Source organism: Acartia tonsa, chromosome 4, assembly GCF_053477335.1.
Source record: "Acartia tonsa isolate MP-2025a chromosome 4, ASM5347733v1, whole genome shotgun sequence".
NCBI lineage: Eukaryota > Metazoa > Arthropoda > Copepoda > Calanoida > Acartiidae > Acartia > Acartia tonsa.
Window position 1 is genome coordinate 5740505 of NC_137263.1, and position 13352 is coordinate 5753856.

Sequence of the window (13352 nt, forward strand, 5' to 3'; positions counted from 1 at the left end):
TTATCTTTAAAATTTCACAATAGCTGTGTTAAATTTAAGGGGGTTGTGGAAATTTTTTTACATTATGTAGGGGGTATCCTATCAATCCCCCTAACTATAAAATAACGCCCCTCTTATTAAACTCTGAGCACGCCACTGGGAGTGTTAAGAAGCTATCTATAAAGCTTGAACTAGTAAAAGGAGATAAAAATCTATATTTCCTATTAAAAATCTGAATAAATTTGTTAAATAAATATAATATAGTTGGCAACCTTGTAGTCTCAATTGAAAATCATTTTTAGTTTATATTTCCTATGTGTTCAAACAAACATTAAAAAAAATGCAAAATAGCGTAGGAAGCTTATACTTACAGGGCGATTACCGGATATTTCAGGCAAATTTTTATACATAGAGTATCATTATGTAGGATCATTTTTAATATATCACAATATTAGCAAAAAAAAAGCAAAAGAAGTAAAAACTTTTTTTATTTTTTCTGTATAAAATTAACTATCAATTTAATCTCTTTAAATTTTTTTGGTGCCAATTCTTGCTAATTTTCTCTTTTGTTTTTCAGCACAACATCTGTCACCGAGATCTGAAGCTTGAGAATATTCTGCTGGACGCGGACGGAGCCGCCAAGATTGCTGATTTTGGTCTCTCCAATGTTTTTGATAGAAAAAACTTGTTGAGCACGTTTTGTGGGAGCCCGCTGTACGCCTCCCCAGAGATTGTCAGAGGTTCTCCTTATCAAGGTCCAGAGGTGGATTGTTGGTAAGATTTTGAATCTTATTGTTTTATTAACACAATAGCTATTTTATATATTTAGTTCAGTGCAGATGATTCGCCCCTTTACTTTTGTGGAGGGAGGGGGAGGTTCAGGAAAGTTGCCAAACCCTATCCCAAGGTATTAATCTGAACACTACAATCCGTTAGGGCTATCAGTTTTATAGATCCCTAGCTTCAGACAAAAAATATACAAACTAATTCTTATTATGGGATTATAGGACTACTGGCGTTGTCTAAAAACTTTCACTTTTGATGTGGTAGGGGTTTTAAATCTAAATAAAGGGGAAATTTCACTGAGAAGGGTGGGAGTATCCTCCCATAAAATATCAGTACATGATTTATTCATGTAAGGTTTATTTTTATTTTTACCTATAATTTTTTTTTAGGTCTCTTGGTGTACTGTTGTACACTTTAGTGTACGGAGCTATGCCTTTTGATGGATCAAATTTTAAGAGATTAGTTAAACAAATTACAACAGGAGATTATTATGAACCAAAACATCCTTCAAGTAAGATTTTAAATTTAACTTTAAATATTCTCTAAAGTAATGAAGCTCTTTATAGAACCAATGCAAAAAAATTACGTCATACAATACAAATGGCCAATTCACAGACTAAATCATTCATGGAAGGCCAGTATAAAATTTATATTTTAATTAGCCAATGGTAGGCCAGTATGACGTTATTTTTACTAGCCACTATAAAAAATTCAAAAGTAATGTAAAGCATCTTCGGATTTCCATCCATTCGTTTTGTACTTAATTTGATTAAACTTCAAACCAAAAAATTCTAAGGGATCTTAAACTAAAACTAACTAATAACTAAAACTATCTATTTTCAGCTGCCTCCAGCCTTATCCGTGGTATGTTGACTGTGAAAGCCGAGGAACGCGCCAACATTGTGGATATCTGTACACATTGGTGGGTGAACGATGGATACAAGCAGAGCTGTCTGGACGAGGCGGAGTACCTGGCGTCCCTGACCCCGGTCAGGCTGGACTTGTTGCTGTCACTCACCAGGCAGGAGAACAGGGCGCCACCAGAGGAAGTAAAGTCAGAGGTAATTAATTAAATGATTAAGGGATGGGGCACCTGAAAAAAAAATATTTTATTGACCAGTTATACCAATGACCGAAAAAAATTGGGCACTTAATTAAAACAATTAGGCCAAATAGTTGATAATTTAATGAATGATTGATTTCTTTAAATGCCATAAACTACCTAAACAATTTTTTTAATGACAAAAAGAAAAATAAATTTAAATTAGTTTATGCCTTTCATAAAATTTATTTTAATAATAATCAAACATTTAAACCTCACATTCACATTTCAATCAAATTTTAATATTTTTTTAGGTTGCAACTCCAACAAACAAACACACGCCAAGCATTGATATTGAAGAAATCCCAGCTGGCATGGAGATACCTGCGGGTGTTGAAGAGTGTGATGTCTCCCTGTCCGAGGAGCCTAATGATGACAAGTCTCCCGTGTCAAGAAGGCGGGCTGATCACAAGCGCAAGCTAGATGAGAGAGCCAGCCTCGTTGAGCCTGATGTTGTGGTCAAGAAGCAGGATAATAAGGCTTCTGAGGATAGCCTGCAGTCTCCACCCCCTCCACCTAGAGTAGTGCCACCAGAGCCTATGGAATGCTTGGTAGATCAAGTGTATGAACGCCCAAGAGACAGAAAAGAGTCCAGTGACGCAATTGATATTGAGAAGACACCTAAAGTTAGAAGAAAGAATAAGTCATCGGGAGACCTTGTAGTGTATAACAATGATGTCTTTGACAAACAGCATAATGATAGTGAAAACAAACGTACAGTTGCTACTCCTCAATCTAAAAGAAAACAGGAAGATGGCAGGAAGACGCCAAGATCACATGAGGGAAGAAAGTCTCGCCAATCCAAATCTAAAACACCAGACAAAGCCAATCAAAAGCACAAGGAAGAAAAAATGAGGCAATTTGAAAGGCCGGAACCGCAACCTTCTCCAAGGCCACCAAGACAAATGTTTACACCAGATTTGTCACCTGAAAAAATATTTCCTATGGTAGAGCCAGCAACCCCAGCTGCACCTCCAGCAGTTATTCCCACTCAACCTTCTGCTAAGGAAGAATCTATTTTACCAACTGAGCCCAAATCTGTTCAACCAGAACCCACCCAATTTGTTCATCCACAACATGCTGAGCAGATTATGCCTGTCAAGTCAGATCCTGTCATTCCCCTTTCACCAGTTAATCAACCGATTCCTCCCACACTTCATGAAACAGAGATTTTGCATCAAAATAATGAGTTAGAAAAAATACAAGGCCCAAAGAAAGAATCAACAGTAGCTCCACCTCCTTTGCCAGAGAAAAAGCGCAAATCAAATATTTTTGTACGGGATCCAAACATTATTGATTCAGAACATATTAACAATGACAACACTATTCATGATCTTCTTGATCAGTTGGTTGATGAACCTATCAACCAGCAAACAACCTTTTCTACACAAAACTGTGATTTCAAAGAGGTCAAAAGTGAACCTTTGAATAAATCTGAAAATAAGATTCTAGAGGCAGACAATAACATTAGTGATATTAAACCTGTAGCACCAGTCAAATTAATTGATAGTGAACCTCTTAAAAAGGACAACATATCAAATGTTAGTGTAGTGTCAAAACCCAAACAATCTGATATAACAACTGCAAAAGAACAATCCATTGCCTTGCCAGTTGACCCTAATACTAGTTCTAAAGATGTGATAAATTTACCGCAGGTTAGTAGTATACCTGTACTGAATAGTGTTGAACCATCAATAAGCATTCAGAATAAAGTTTCTGTTCCATCAACAGCAAATGTTACACAGCCTGAGGTGAAAAGAACATTTTTAACAGAAACCCTGCAGGAACCTTCCAAACCAAAGGAAATTTTAACGCCTCAAGTTGCAGCTAACAATCTTACTGCCAAACCAAACATTGAAAACCAACCAAGCTTAAAAGAGGAAGTTAAGTTACCAACACTGTCCCAACCTACAGGACCAAAGTTATTATCTCCAACAAGGACAACTCAACCAATTGTTACAAATCATGTACAGCCTGCAGAAGTAATTAATTCATCTTGTCCTTCTCCAAGTGTTCAAAGAAATGACAAAAGTAATGTTAAAGTATCTATCAACAATCTTCCTAAATTGGTGATTAAACAAAACTCTCTGAATACAGATACTTCAAGTTCTAAAGAAAGAATCATGTCCACCTCCCCTGAAAAGGCTGTAGCAAGTCCTATTAAAGAAGAACCCAAATCCCCACTTCAACCATTACATGCAAAAAGTAATGACTCCCTTCAGCCCATAAAGTTAATGAAACAAGACAGTCCTAAATCTCTTATCAACAACATTCCAAAACCATTCAAGCCCGAGTCTGAAAAGCCAAAAGATACTCCAACTTCTCCACAAATCACCAAGGATGACTTCAAGATACAAACAGAAGTTAGTAAACCTAAGCTGCCTGAACCAATTAAGGAACCTGTTGTGGTTCCTAAACCAGTGGTTCCGGAAACACCCAAACCAAGATACAAACCTATTGATGGTCTTATGCAGACTGTTCAAAATGGTCCAACTTCAACACCTTCCCCAGTCAGAGAAGTGAAGGTGGAAACAGTTAAAACAAGCAAGAGTACAGATTCTGTTGGATCAGCTATCTCACTGTCAGATGATGAAAAGGATGTAAAACCCCAGAGAGTTACACCATCAATAATGCCCAAGCAGAATGGACCCAACTTGAACTATTCCACAATATCTCCAGCAAACTCATCAAGCAGTGTTAACCAAAAGAAAGGAACAGAAAAGAGAGATTCAAAGGTGATTAAGGCAGCTGCTTATTGGAACAATTATATAGGTGAAGTAACTTCAAAGGCTCGACCTCCATCAAATGTAAAACAGCTTGACAAGCCAAAGAAAATTGTCAGTGCTGGCATTGGAGAAAGAGGCCTCAAAGAGTTGACTAATGCATTTGAACAAGGTAAACCCATGGTACAGGAAGAGAAAATTACTCTCATGAGAAGAAACTCCAAAAAAATGAATGTAGAGACATGTAATCCTGGCCTTAGAGTTAATGATGCTAAATCTGTATTTGAGAAGAAGTTCCAACAACCCATTGAAACTCCAAGGCTTACAAGAAGAGGCAGCTCCACCCTAGATAAACCAAGGTATGGTCAGCCCAGGGATCAAGAGAGTGATGAACAAAATACTCCAAGTCCTCAAACTATTCCAAATGATAGCAAGACTAAAGTATTTAAAAATGATGATATGAACATAATTACAAATAACAATAACAACTCCAATGTAAAGTCAAACATGAACACAATCCCATTTGTTAAAACACCAAAGGAATCAAGGAAATTACCTGCACCCTCAACTGAGGAAGAAAGAACAAAGAAAAAGTCTCCTAGTAAGAGTCCTGCAAGGGAACAAAAGTCAAAAAGTCCAACTAAAGCTGTGAAAGATTTGCCATTAACTGCTCAACCTTCTAACAGCTTTACTCCTGCAACCAGCAATGAATCTAAAAGTGTAGAAGTGAATAAATCTTTACCAGCAGCTACTAAACTATCACAACCATCTGTTCCAGCAGTCCTAGATTCTACTTTAAGCCCAACAGTTGCAGAAGCACCTGTTAAACCACCCACCAGTCCAAAGCCATCTCTGAAAAGAAATGATCTTGGTAAAACAACTAGTGTCAACACTGAAATAGAAAAGGCAAAGGCAGCAGAGGAAAATAATAAATCTCAATCATCTGTTTCTTCAATGGAAATTAGTAAGGAACCAGAGGTTAAAATTGAACCAATAAAAGAGCCAGTAAGTGAGCCGGTAAAGATGAAGGAGCCAGAAAAGATTGAGCCAGTTTTACGTCCAGTAAGGAAGGAAGTTACAAAGATCATTTTCAAGAATAAGCCCAAGACAGAAGAGAAGAGATTTAATGGATTTGATAGAAATAACAATAGTAGTGGCAATGTTGCAAACAATATTGTTAGTCCTGTTAAAGAGCCTGAAACTCCAAAGCTTTTCATCAAAACAGTAAAAATCAAAAGTCCTGAACCTGACAAGAAGGAAACCATAACCCCTCCTGAACCTTCACTTTCTAATATTAGAAGCTCATTGAAGAAAGTTCCTCATGCTGCTTCTAATTTGAACAAGTCAGGAAATGATCTCGGTCCTGATGAAGCATCTCAAGCAAACGGAAATGATGGTAAAGAAAATCTAATAGAAGTATCTGAAGGATCTCAGCATAAAGTTGATACTAAAGAACAAGTCACTGAGGCTATGCCAGAAAAAGATTTATCTTCTGTTTCAATTGCATCTGATAGCAAAATCCCAACAGCAGCAGCTAGCCCAAAGAAAGAAAGAATTATTCCAATTACATTTGTCAATGAAAATGTTATTCCAAGGCCGTATACATCCGAATCTGAAATTGCTGAGAGGGCTAGTGTAGATCCTGTTGGCTCTACGCCCAGGGCAGAACACCATATTCCTATTCTTGTTGAGGGTGGTCCACGTTATCCTGCCAGGAATGAGGAGGATATGGAGAGACTTGATAATTTCAATACAAATACAATTAGTCGCAGAAGGTGGGGCAGCCGGAAGAAAAGAATGAGTTCAGCATTTAGTGATTCAAGTATGTCTGATGATGATGCATTGGGCACACCTCTGAGTGGACTACAAAAATATACTTCCTATGGAAAGCATGGCTTAAGCGAACAGCCGCTGTTCAGATTAAAAAAGACAAGACCCCCATTCTCTGTTGAGAAGACTGACAGCTTCTCTAGTGGAGAAGACGATGATTTTGATGATGATGGTTTCCAAGAGATGACAGCTGAAAACCTGTTCTCTACTTTATTATCACGGGTCAAGAGTTTAACACGCAGAATTCATGATGAACATGATGATCAGATGAACTGGCAGCTAACCAGGCATGGGCCACCTAAATTAAATCCGGGTGGGACACATGCCAGGCTGGAGAGAACAGCACAAAGAAACTCAATTAAAAGAACAGGAGAACCAGCCAGACAATATTCCAGCTATGATGAACCACCATCTTCAAGGTCCTATGATAATACAAGTTCCAGGTATTCTACCTCCAACTATACTCCTACCAAGATCTACAACAGGAGCAACTCTGTCCTGGATAACCCTGATCCCAGGTATTCGAGCTCTGGAACCAAAAGGTATGATGATAACGATGCCGCCAGTGACTTTTCTGGCAGCATTTCAATAACTAGTTCTCAAAGATTACGTCCAGGATACCTCCCTCCTCCTGCTAACCATAACCACCCTGTTGCTTCCTCAAAAATTAACAATACTAGTCTGGATGTTTCTGATATTCATGCTCAAAATCTAACCCATAGACCTGAAAGTAACCTAGAGCGTAATATTCCTATTAATGTTCAATCAAGTAATTTTTATGACAGTCCAGGCTCATCGAAACCCGGTACTCCAGTTCCGACGCCCGGAGTTTACATGAAACATATGAAACCTTTCAACCTTAATTCATATGAACCTAATGATAGATTAGACGCTGGAGGATCATCTGACTACACTGTTGATCCTCAGCGAAGAGTGTCGAGATTCTTGCGCCCAGACTTTTATGACATTCCTAAAGAAGACAGCATATATGCAAAAATGAAGGAGATTGAGGACGAGGACAAGAGGAAGCCGAGGTTTCTCAGGCAAGTCCAGACTCGGGGTAGGGAGACACTGTCAGGAAGGTCTACACCACTTGACTATTCTTCCTACTCTGAGGAGGTGCCGAGGTCAGAAACAAGAACACCCTTTGGAGACTCCAGTGTGGCAAACGAAGGTCAGTTTATCAATCGACCCATATTATCTTTCAAGCGACAAAACTCGCTGAGAGAAACAATTATCCCAATAAATGTTTCTAACCAAAAAGTTTCTGTTTCTTCCACTGCTAACACACACCATGACACATCTTCTTTACGACCTTCTTCTTCTGCAACCATGACAACTTCTTCTTCTACCACAACTTCTAATCTTTTAAACTCACTACCTGGTCAATCCATGGAACCTATTAACCAGTTCACTCAGACGAATCAGAGATCTCGGAGGCCTGTACACCCCTACACGGGAGCCAAGTCCGACGGCCAGCTGGTTGCAAACAGTCATGCCAATATCAGCTTAAACATTATTGCTGCAGCTGAGCGCAAGAAGCGCCAATCTTGTTTCGGTGCCCAAGACCCTGATTCTTCTCAGTGACACTGAGTTTAGCAAAAGAAAAGGTAGATTCATCTTTTATCTTTCTCCTGTAAATGTGTGCATTTTTTCAGTACATATTATTTTTTTCCTTTAACTATTTAAAATTTTCTATTTTTCAACTAACAACACGTGAAATAAGACAATTTGATCCCCTTTTTAGGTGTGAGGCAACAACATTATAGATCAAACATAAATTCATTACACAACAATCATCAACATAAACGGCTGGAGGACTCTGGTATAGAACAGGATGTGCTACTTGCTGGGGTCAACAAACTGCGCAGACAGGGTATCGAACATTCAACCGAGGTCAGCGAAATATCTGACGGCTATAGAACTCCAGATTCGGAGTCCATAACTTCTGATGTGTTCGGTGCTCCCGACTTGATTTCTGAAGGGGATGACTCTTTCCAGGAAAGATTATCCCAGAGTGGTCTGCTCAACAGAGTGGAACGTAAAATTTCTCGCGGTTCAATGTCTCATGAGGGTGTTGGTGATGACGCAACAGCCGCAAGATACACATCTTCCAGGCCAGTGTCGCGTCGCAGCATCTCAAGGGAGCTGTTTGATCTTAAATACAGCAATGGCAGAGATATATCAAAAGCAGTTGCAGACTACAAGAGAGAGTTGACAAGCCCAATAACAAGAAGATACTCTAGACACAGCAGTAACACAGACTACACATCCACTACAGACAGACACAATCTTGCCTCTGATTACCTTAGGTCCTCCTCCGTCCTGGGCGGAGCTGGGGCATCCACAGAAAGGACACGCTCTTTGTCACAAACCCGTGCCTTGGGTGCCATTTCCCCCACCTCGTCCCTTAGTGTGCATAGTCCTGGCTCCGCCTATTATTCCGCCGGTTCGGCACAAAATGATATAATTAGACGATCTCCATTAACTGCAGGAGGACGATTGTTGTCGGATGACGGCGGCTACGGTGCTGGATCCACGGCCTACGGCGGCAGTCTCAAGGACAGGAATAGACAGAGCTGGCGAAGAATATCTGTTCCAGAGCGGGGCAAGGATTTCAACACCTTGCCAAGAAAATACAACAGGTGAACATGTCAAATAATTTACATTTTTCAACCAAAAATTGTCTTAAGCATGATCTTCACGTTTCATATTTTATACAAAGAATAAATCTTATTTTCTCTTCAATTATGTTCAAATATCCTTTTCTCAAAATGTTTTTATTTATTAATTATATTCAACATTTTTTAAAAATTTTGATACTTTGCACAGATTTTTTAGTATTACATTTTTACTTCAAGAAAAAAAAGTTAAGTTAAGTTAAAAACAAGTAAAAGAAAGTTTTAAATAAACAGGCAAGGAAAGCAAACAAATATCTTTACTAATCTGTTTTAAATTTCATGTATTTTTACTCTTAGCATGTACTGTCATTGCTTCTTTTTATTTGTTTATTATTTTTAGGGACATAAAGAAGAATTACTTCTAGAATTATTTTCTCTCTACTTTTCAAAGGTCTGCGCTTGGAGGAGTGAATTAGATAATATTTCTAGATATAATGATATTGTAAACAGTGACTTAATGACGTCACTCTCTTTAGAATAGCATACAAATACAAATAGAAATATGTGCAAAACTAGGACAATGTGTATTCTACATATATAATCATCACATACACTATACACGCAGTAAAACAAATATAAAGTAGTGAGGTCGAGCTGGCATGGCAGGAGTGTGTCAAACGACGGGGCGAGCACGCGCTCGCGCACACCTCAGCCGGCCAGCACAAATGAGTGGCTTCAGATAGTGTGTAGAAGCAATGCAAGCTGGCTGCTGCGCTGTGCCCTTGACATTCGTCCTTGTCTGAATGAGCACAATTGGACAGCTATGTTTTGTATTTCATATTCAGGCTTTTTTTATTGGACACTGTAAAAAAAATATTCATGAATTTAGAACTTTTCTCTATTAAACTAAAATTAAATATACAGTAAACTGAGTTTTTAATCTCTTTTCATCAATTTACTTGGAAGAAATTTAACCCGTTTATCTTTAATAAAAGCACTAAAATGTGTATATTTTTTACAGTGTTACTTAGTCTTAACTGAAATCTGATGTAGTTTACTTAAAATAGAAACTTTGTTCTGAAATACATATAAAATAACACATTTCTTTAGAGTAAATATTATGCCGGAATAATACTTTACATCCTTGACAGAATAGGAATATTACTTTTTATTTGCAATCCTTGTGTATTTAAATTGCATGAAAGTTTACTAACAAAAAATATTATTGATTTGAGTAAAATTATAATACTACTCTGTTACCATTAGTTGGAAAAAAAGATATTTATGCAAAATGCTTTTCTCTTAATTTTATGAGATAATAAATTTACAATCATTAAAAAATTATTTAAACAAGAAAAAATATCATGAAATGAAACGAAGTAGCGGATTTTGTCGTATTTTCAAAGTAGCTTTTCTTCGGGGCCAATTTCCTGCGGGGCAATAATTAAAATTTACCTAACCTTACCTTACCTAAAATAACCTATCAAAAGCTATTGTGACAAAATTTTTAAGTTTCATTTAGGAAATGACGACATTTATATTTTTCTTTTTATCCTTTACGATTATAATTTAATATTCAATTAGTTACATATATAAATACATAAGCAGCGAAGCAATCTGCATTAAAGTCTTTCGTAAGTGGCGTTAATAGGCTAGGCCTAGATATAGTGTAACTTCAATACTAAATAATGTTTCAAAATTTGAACTAGAAGATGATAATTTAAAGGATTTTTCCCAAAGAAATGCTTGGTAATCTTTTAAAAACGTGCAAAAAGGCTTAAATGGCATTGTTGTCCTTGAAACTACTACAATAATATCATATGTATTTTATAAAATATTAATTAAAAATCCATGAGTTTTTTGTATAAGCAAGTTTGTTTGTTTTATTACTAAACTAACATTTTTGTGTTAGGCATTTTGATTTTTAATCGGGCATGATTACTAACTATCAAGTATCTATATATCATAACACGTTTAGCTATGTGTATTGTGTAGGTAATCATCAATACTAATGAGTAAGTTTAAACACTACCAGATCACTCACACGACAACCATATATTTACACTTTGAGAAAAATCCAATGTATGACCATAAGTATGATTTCTAATACGCATAGTGTGTTCTTTAAGTGAGGCATCCCTTACTCTGTCTGTTTGTAAACAAAACCATTATAAATATTTGGCTAACATTAATACAAATATGTGATATTTCTATGTCTAAGTTGTAAGAGGATTTTTGTCCGTTTATTTTTATTTTTGGGGTATTTATCTCAGGGTATTTCAAACCACACTGTATTACTTTTGTTTTATGATCTTATGCTATATGCATTATTGCCATGGCTTATGTTATATTTCTATAAAGTTCAACATAAAAAAATGAATTATTTTATGAACATGTTAATAATATTATGACTTGTCTATAAGACTTTGAACAAGATTAATGACAACTTTCCTCATGTTTGTATATGTATATGAATCATATTACAGAAAGGGCTAATAATCTTTTATAATCTAGGACAGGTGAATTTTTGTCATGTCAGTTTGACTTTTGTAAAGCGTTTGATACCACCAAATGAAAATAATAAATTATAACTTATTTTTTATTAAAGATTGAGCACCGGGCAGAATTTTGATGTTACCCCTTTGGGCAGCTACCTATCCCGCCCTCAAAACAACACAAGAACCCTCCCACCGCCCTCCCCAGTTATAGTCAGGCGCAGCAGCACGCAGGAGTCCTTCCGCCGTCCACCCGGCATCAGAAAATCTGCCACGCTAGAACACAATCAAGAATTTTCCGACGGCAGCGGCTACAATTATCCGTACTATGATCCTCCGCCTCGTGTTGAACGGTCACCGAGCAGGATGGCGGGGCCAACAGCTGCTGATATGATGATGTACGGCGGTTATACTCGCGGTTCACGTGAAGTGACCCCAGTCCAGTCAAGGGACCGTGAGATGTTTATAGCTGGCCTGAGAGGCGGAGATTCTGCAAGGGAAGTACAAAGTTATGGAAGGCGGACACCAACCTACCCGTTGCTGAAAAGAAACAGTGTAGCCGCTGCTTCCGGAAGCAGTGGTCTCTACAGAGATGGTAGCTTTGACAATTTTAACGGTGCAAACTTTGGAGGTGGTTCAGCTGGCACTGGAGCTACTGCCAGAGAGGAAACTCCAAACTTTTCCAGGTATTCGTCAATCCTGGATGACAAACATGACTGGGGCTTTAGTACGCTCTCCAGAAGAAATTCAAGATCCTATACTGGATTTTGATTCAATAACTAGTCAATCAATAAAGTTAAATTTATTCTTAAAATGTATAGAAAAAAAAGTAACGAAAGATTTTATGAACATATTTTAAACTTAAAGACACTAGATTTAGTGATAAAATCTACGATTTTAAATTTTGTGTTTAAGTGTATCATCCGTGATAGAAATATTAGAATTAAGCCTTACTTTTATAACAATTTTAACATTCTACTTAAAAATAAATTAACTCCTTCAAATTATTATAGAACATATAAAGAAAGAAATTAGATATATTGCCGAAAATTTTAATTTTTTTTCATATTTTATTACATAAATTAAAAATAATCTGCTGCAATTTAAAAATGATATAAATACATGTAATATTAATATATTGTGATCCAATATTTAATTAGTGATTTTAATTTTCATAACTTTCACTATTTTATAAATTTGTGATTTCATCATTATTTTAGATTTTTATCTCATACATATAAATAAACATTATAATCAAATTATGTTTTTAAAACTGCATGTTGGTCTTTCTGTCCCATTTTCAATGTTTGGAGATGTCTCATATTTTAAATAACAATTGCTTGGCAAACAAGGTACAATATTATAATCAAAGCATCTCTATTATCAAGTCCTAAAAATGAAAGTATGTTCTTATACAGCATTTTTCATAACTTTTTGTTAAGACTTAAAATGTATATTTAATAGTTACTACGTTCTGACACTTACAAGTGATTATGTTCGTTTGTCCTACAGTCTAAATATATAGAGCTTTGCTTTCATGGATGATTTCATGCCATCCTTGTTTTAAAATGTTTTGTTTTTAAATAAAATAATATAGTATCAAGTCGTTCTATTTGGTTCTTATCTATACAAATGAACAATAATTTTATTCAATCTATTCTTTTTAAAAGATAAAGTGTGTCTGTGTTTAAAGAAAATATAATTTGTAGTGTTAGCGCAAACAACCAAGACAGAATCATCACTTTTCCAATCCAATAAACATTAATGATCATCTTATTTCGTGAGAGACTGAAAGCGTAGCGCATCACTTTTCTAC

General features: G+C 36.5%; 1 protein-coding gene across 10 annotated transcripts in view; it reads left to right on the forward strand.

Annotated features, from left to right (window-relative positions):
- Positions 1-12795, forward strand: part of LOC145315792 (uncharacterized) — a 32816-nt gene extending 20021 nt beyond the window's left edge. For 2 of the 10 annotated variants that reach the window (XM_080155877.1, XM_080155878.1), the window contains exons 6-11: positions 557-753; positions 1155-1276; positions 1609-1826; positions 2122-7594; positions 8168-9065; positions 11650-12795. In XM_080155877.1, coding sequence (XP_080012003.1) covers positions 557-753; positions 1155-1276; positions 1609-1826; positions 2122-7594; positions 8168-9065; positions 11650-12307 — 7566 coding nt within the window. In that variant the 3' untranslated portion in view covers positions 12308-12795. Of the gene's footprint in view, positions 1-556; positions 754-1154; positions 1277-1608; positions 1827-2121; positions 8031-8167; positions 9066-9441; positions 9493-11649 lie in introns of all 10 variants that reach the window. The other 8 variants (XR_013878135.1, XR_013878136.1, XM_080155879.1 and 5 more) reach the window with 8 other exon arrangements.
- Positions 12796-13352: the final 557 nt, after the last annotated feature.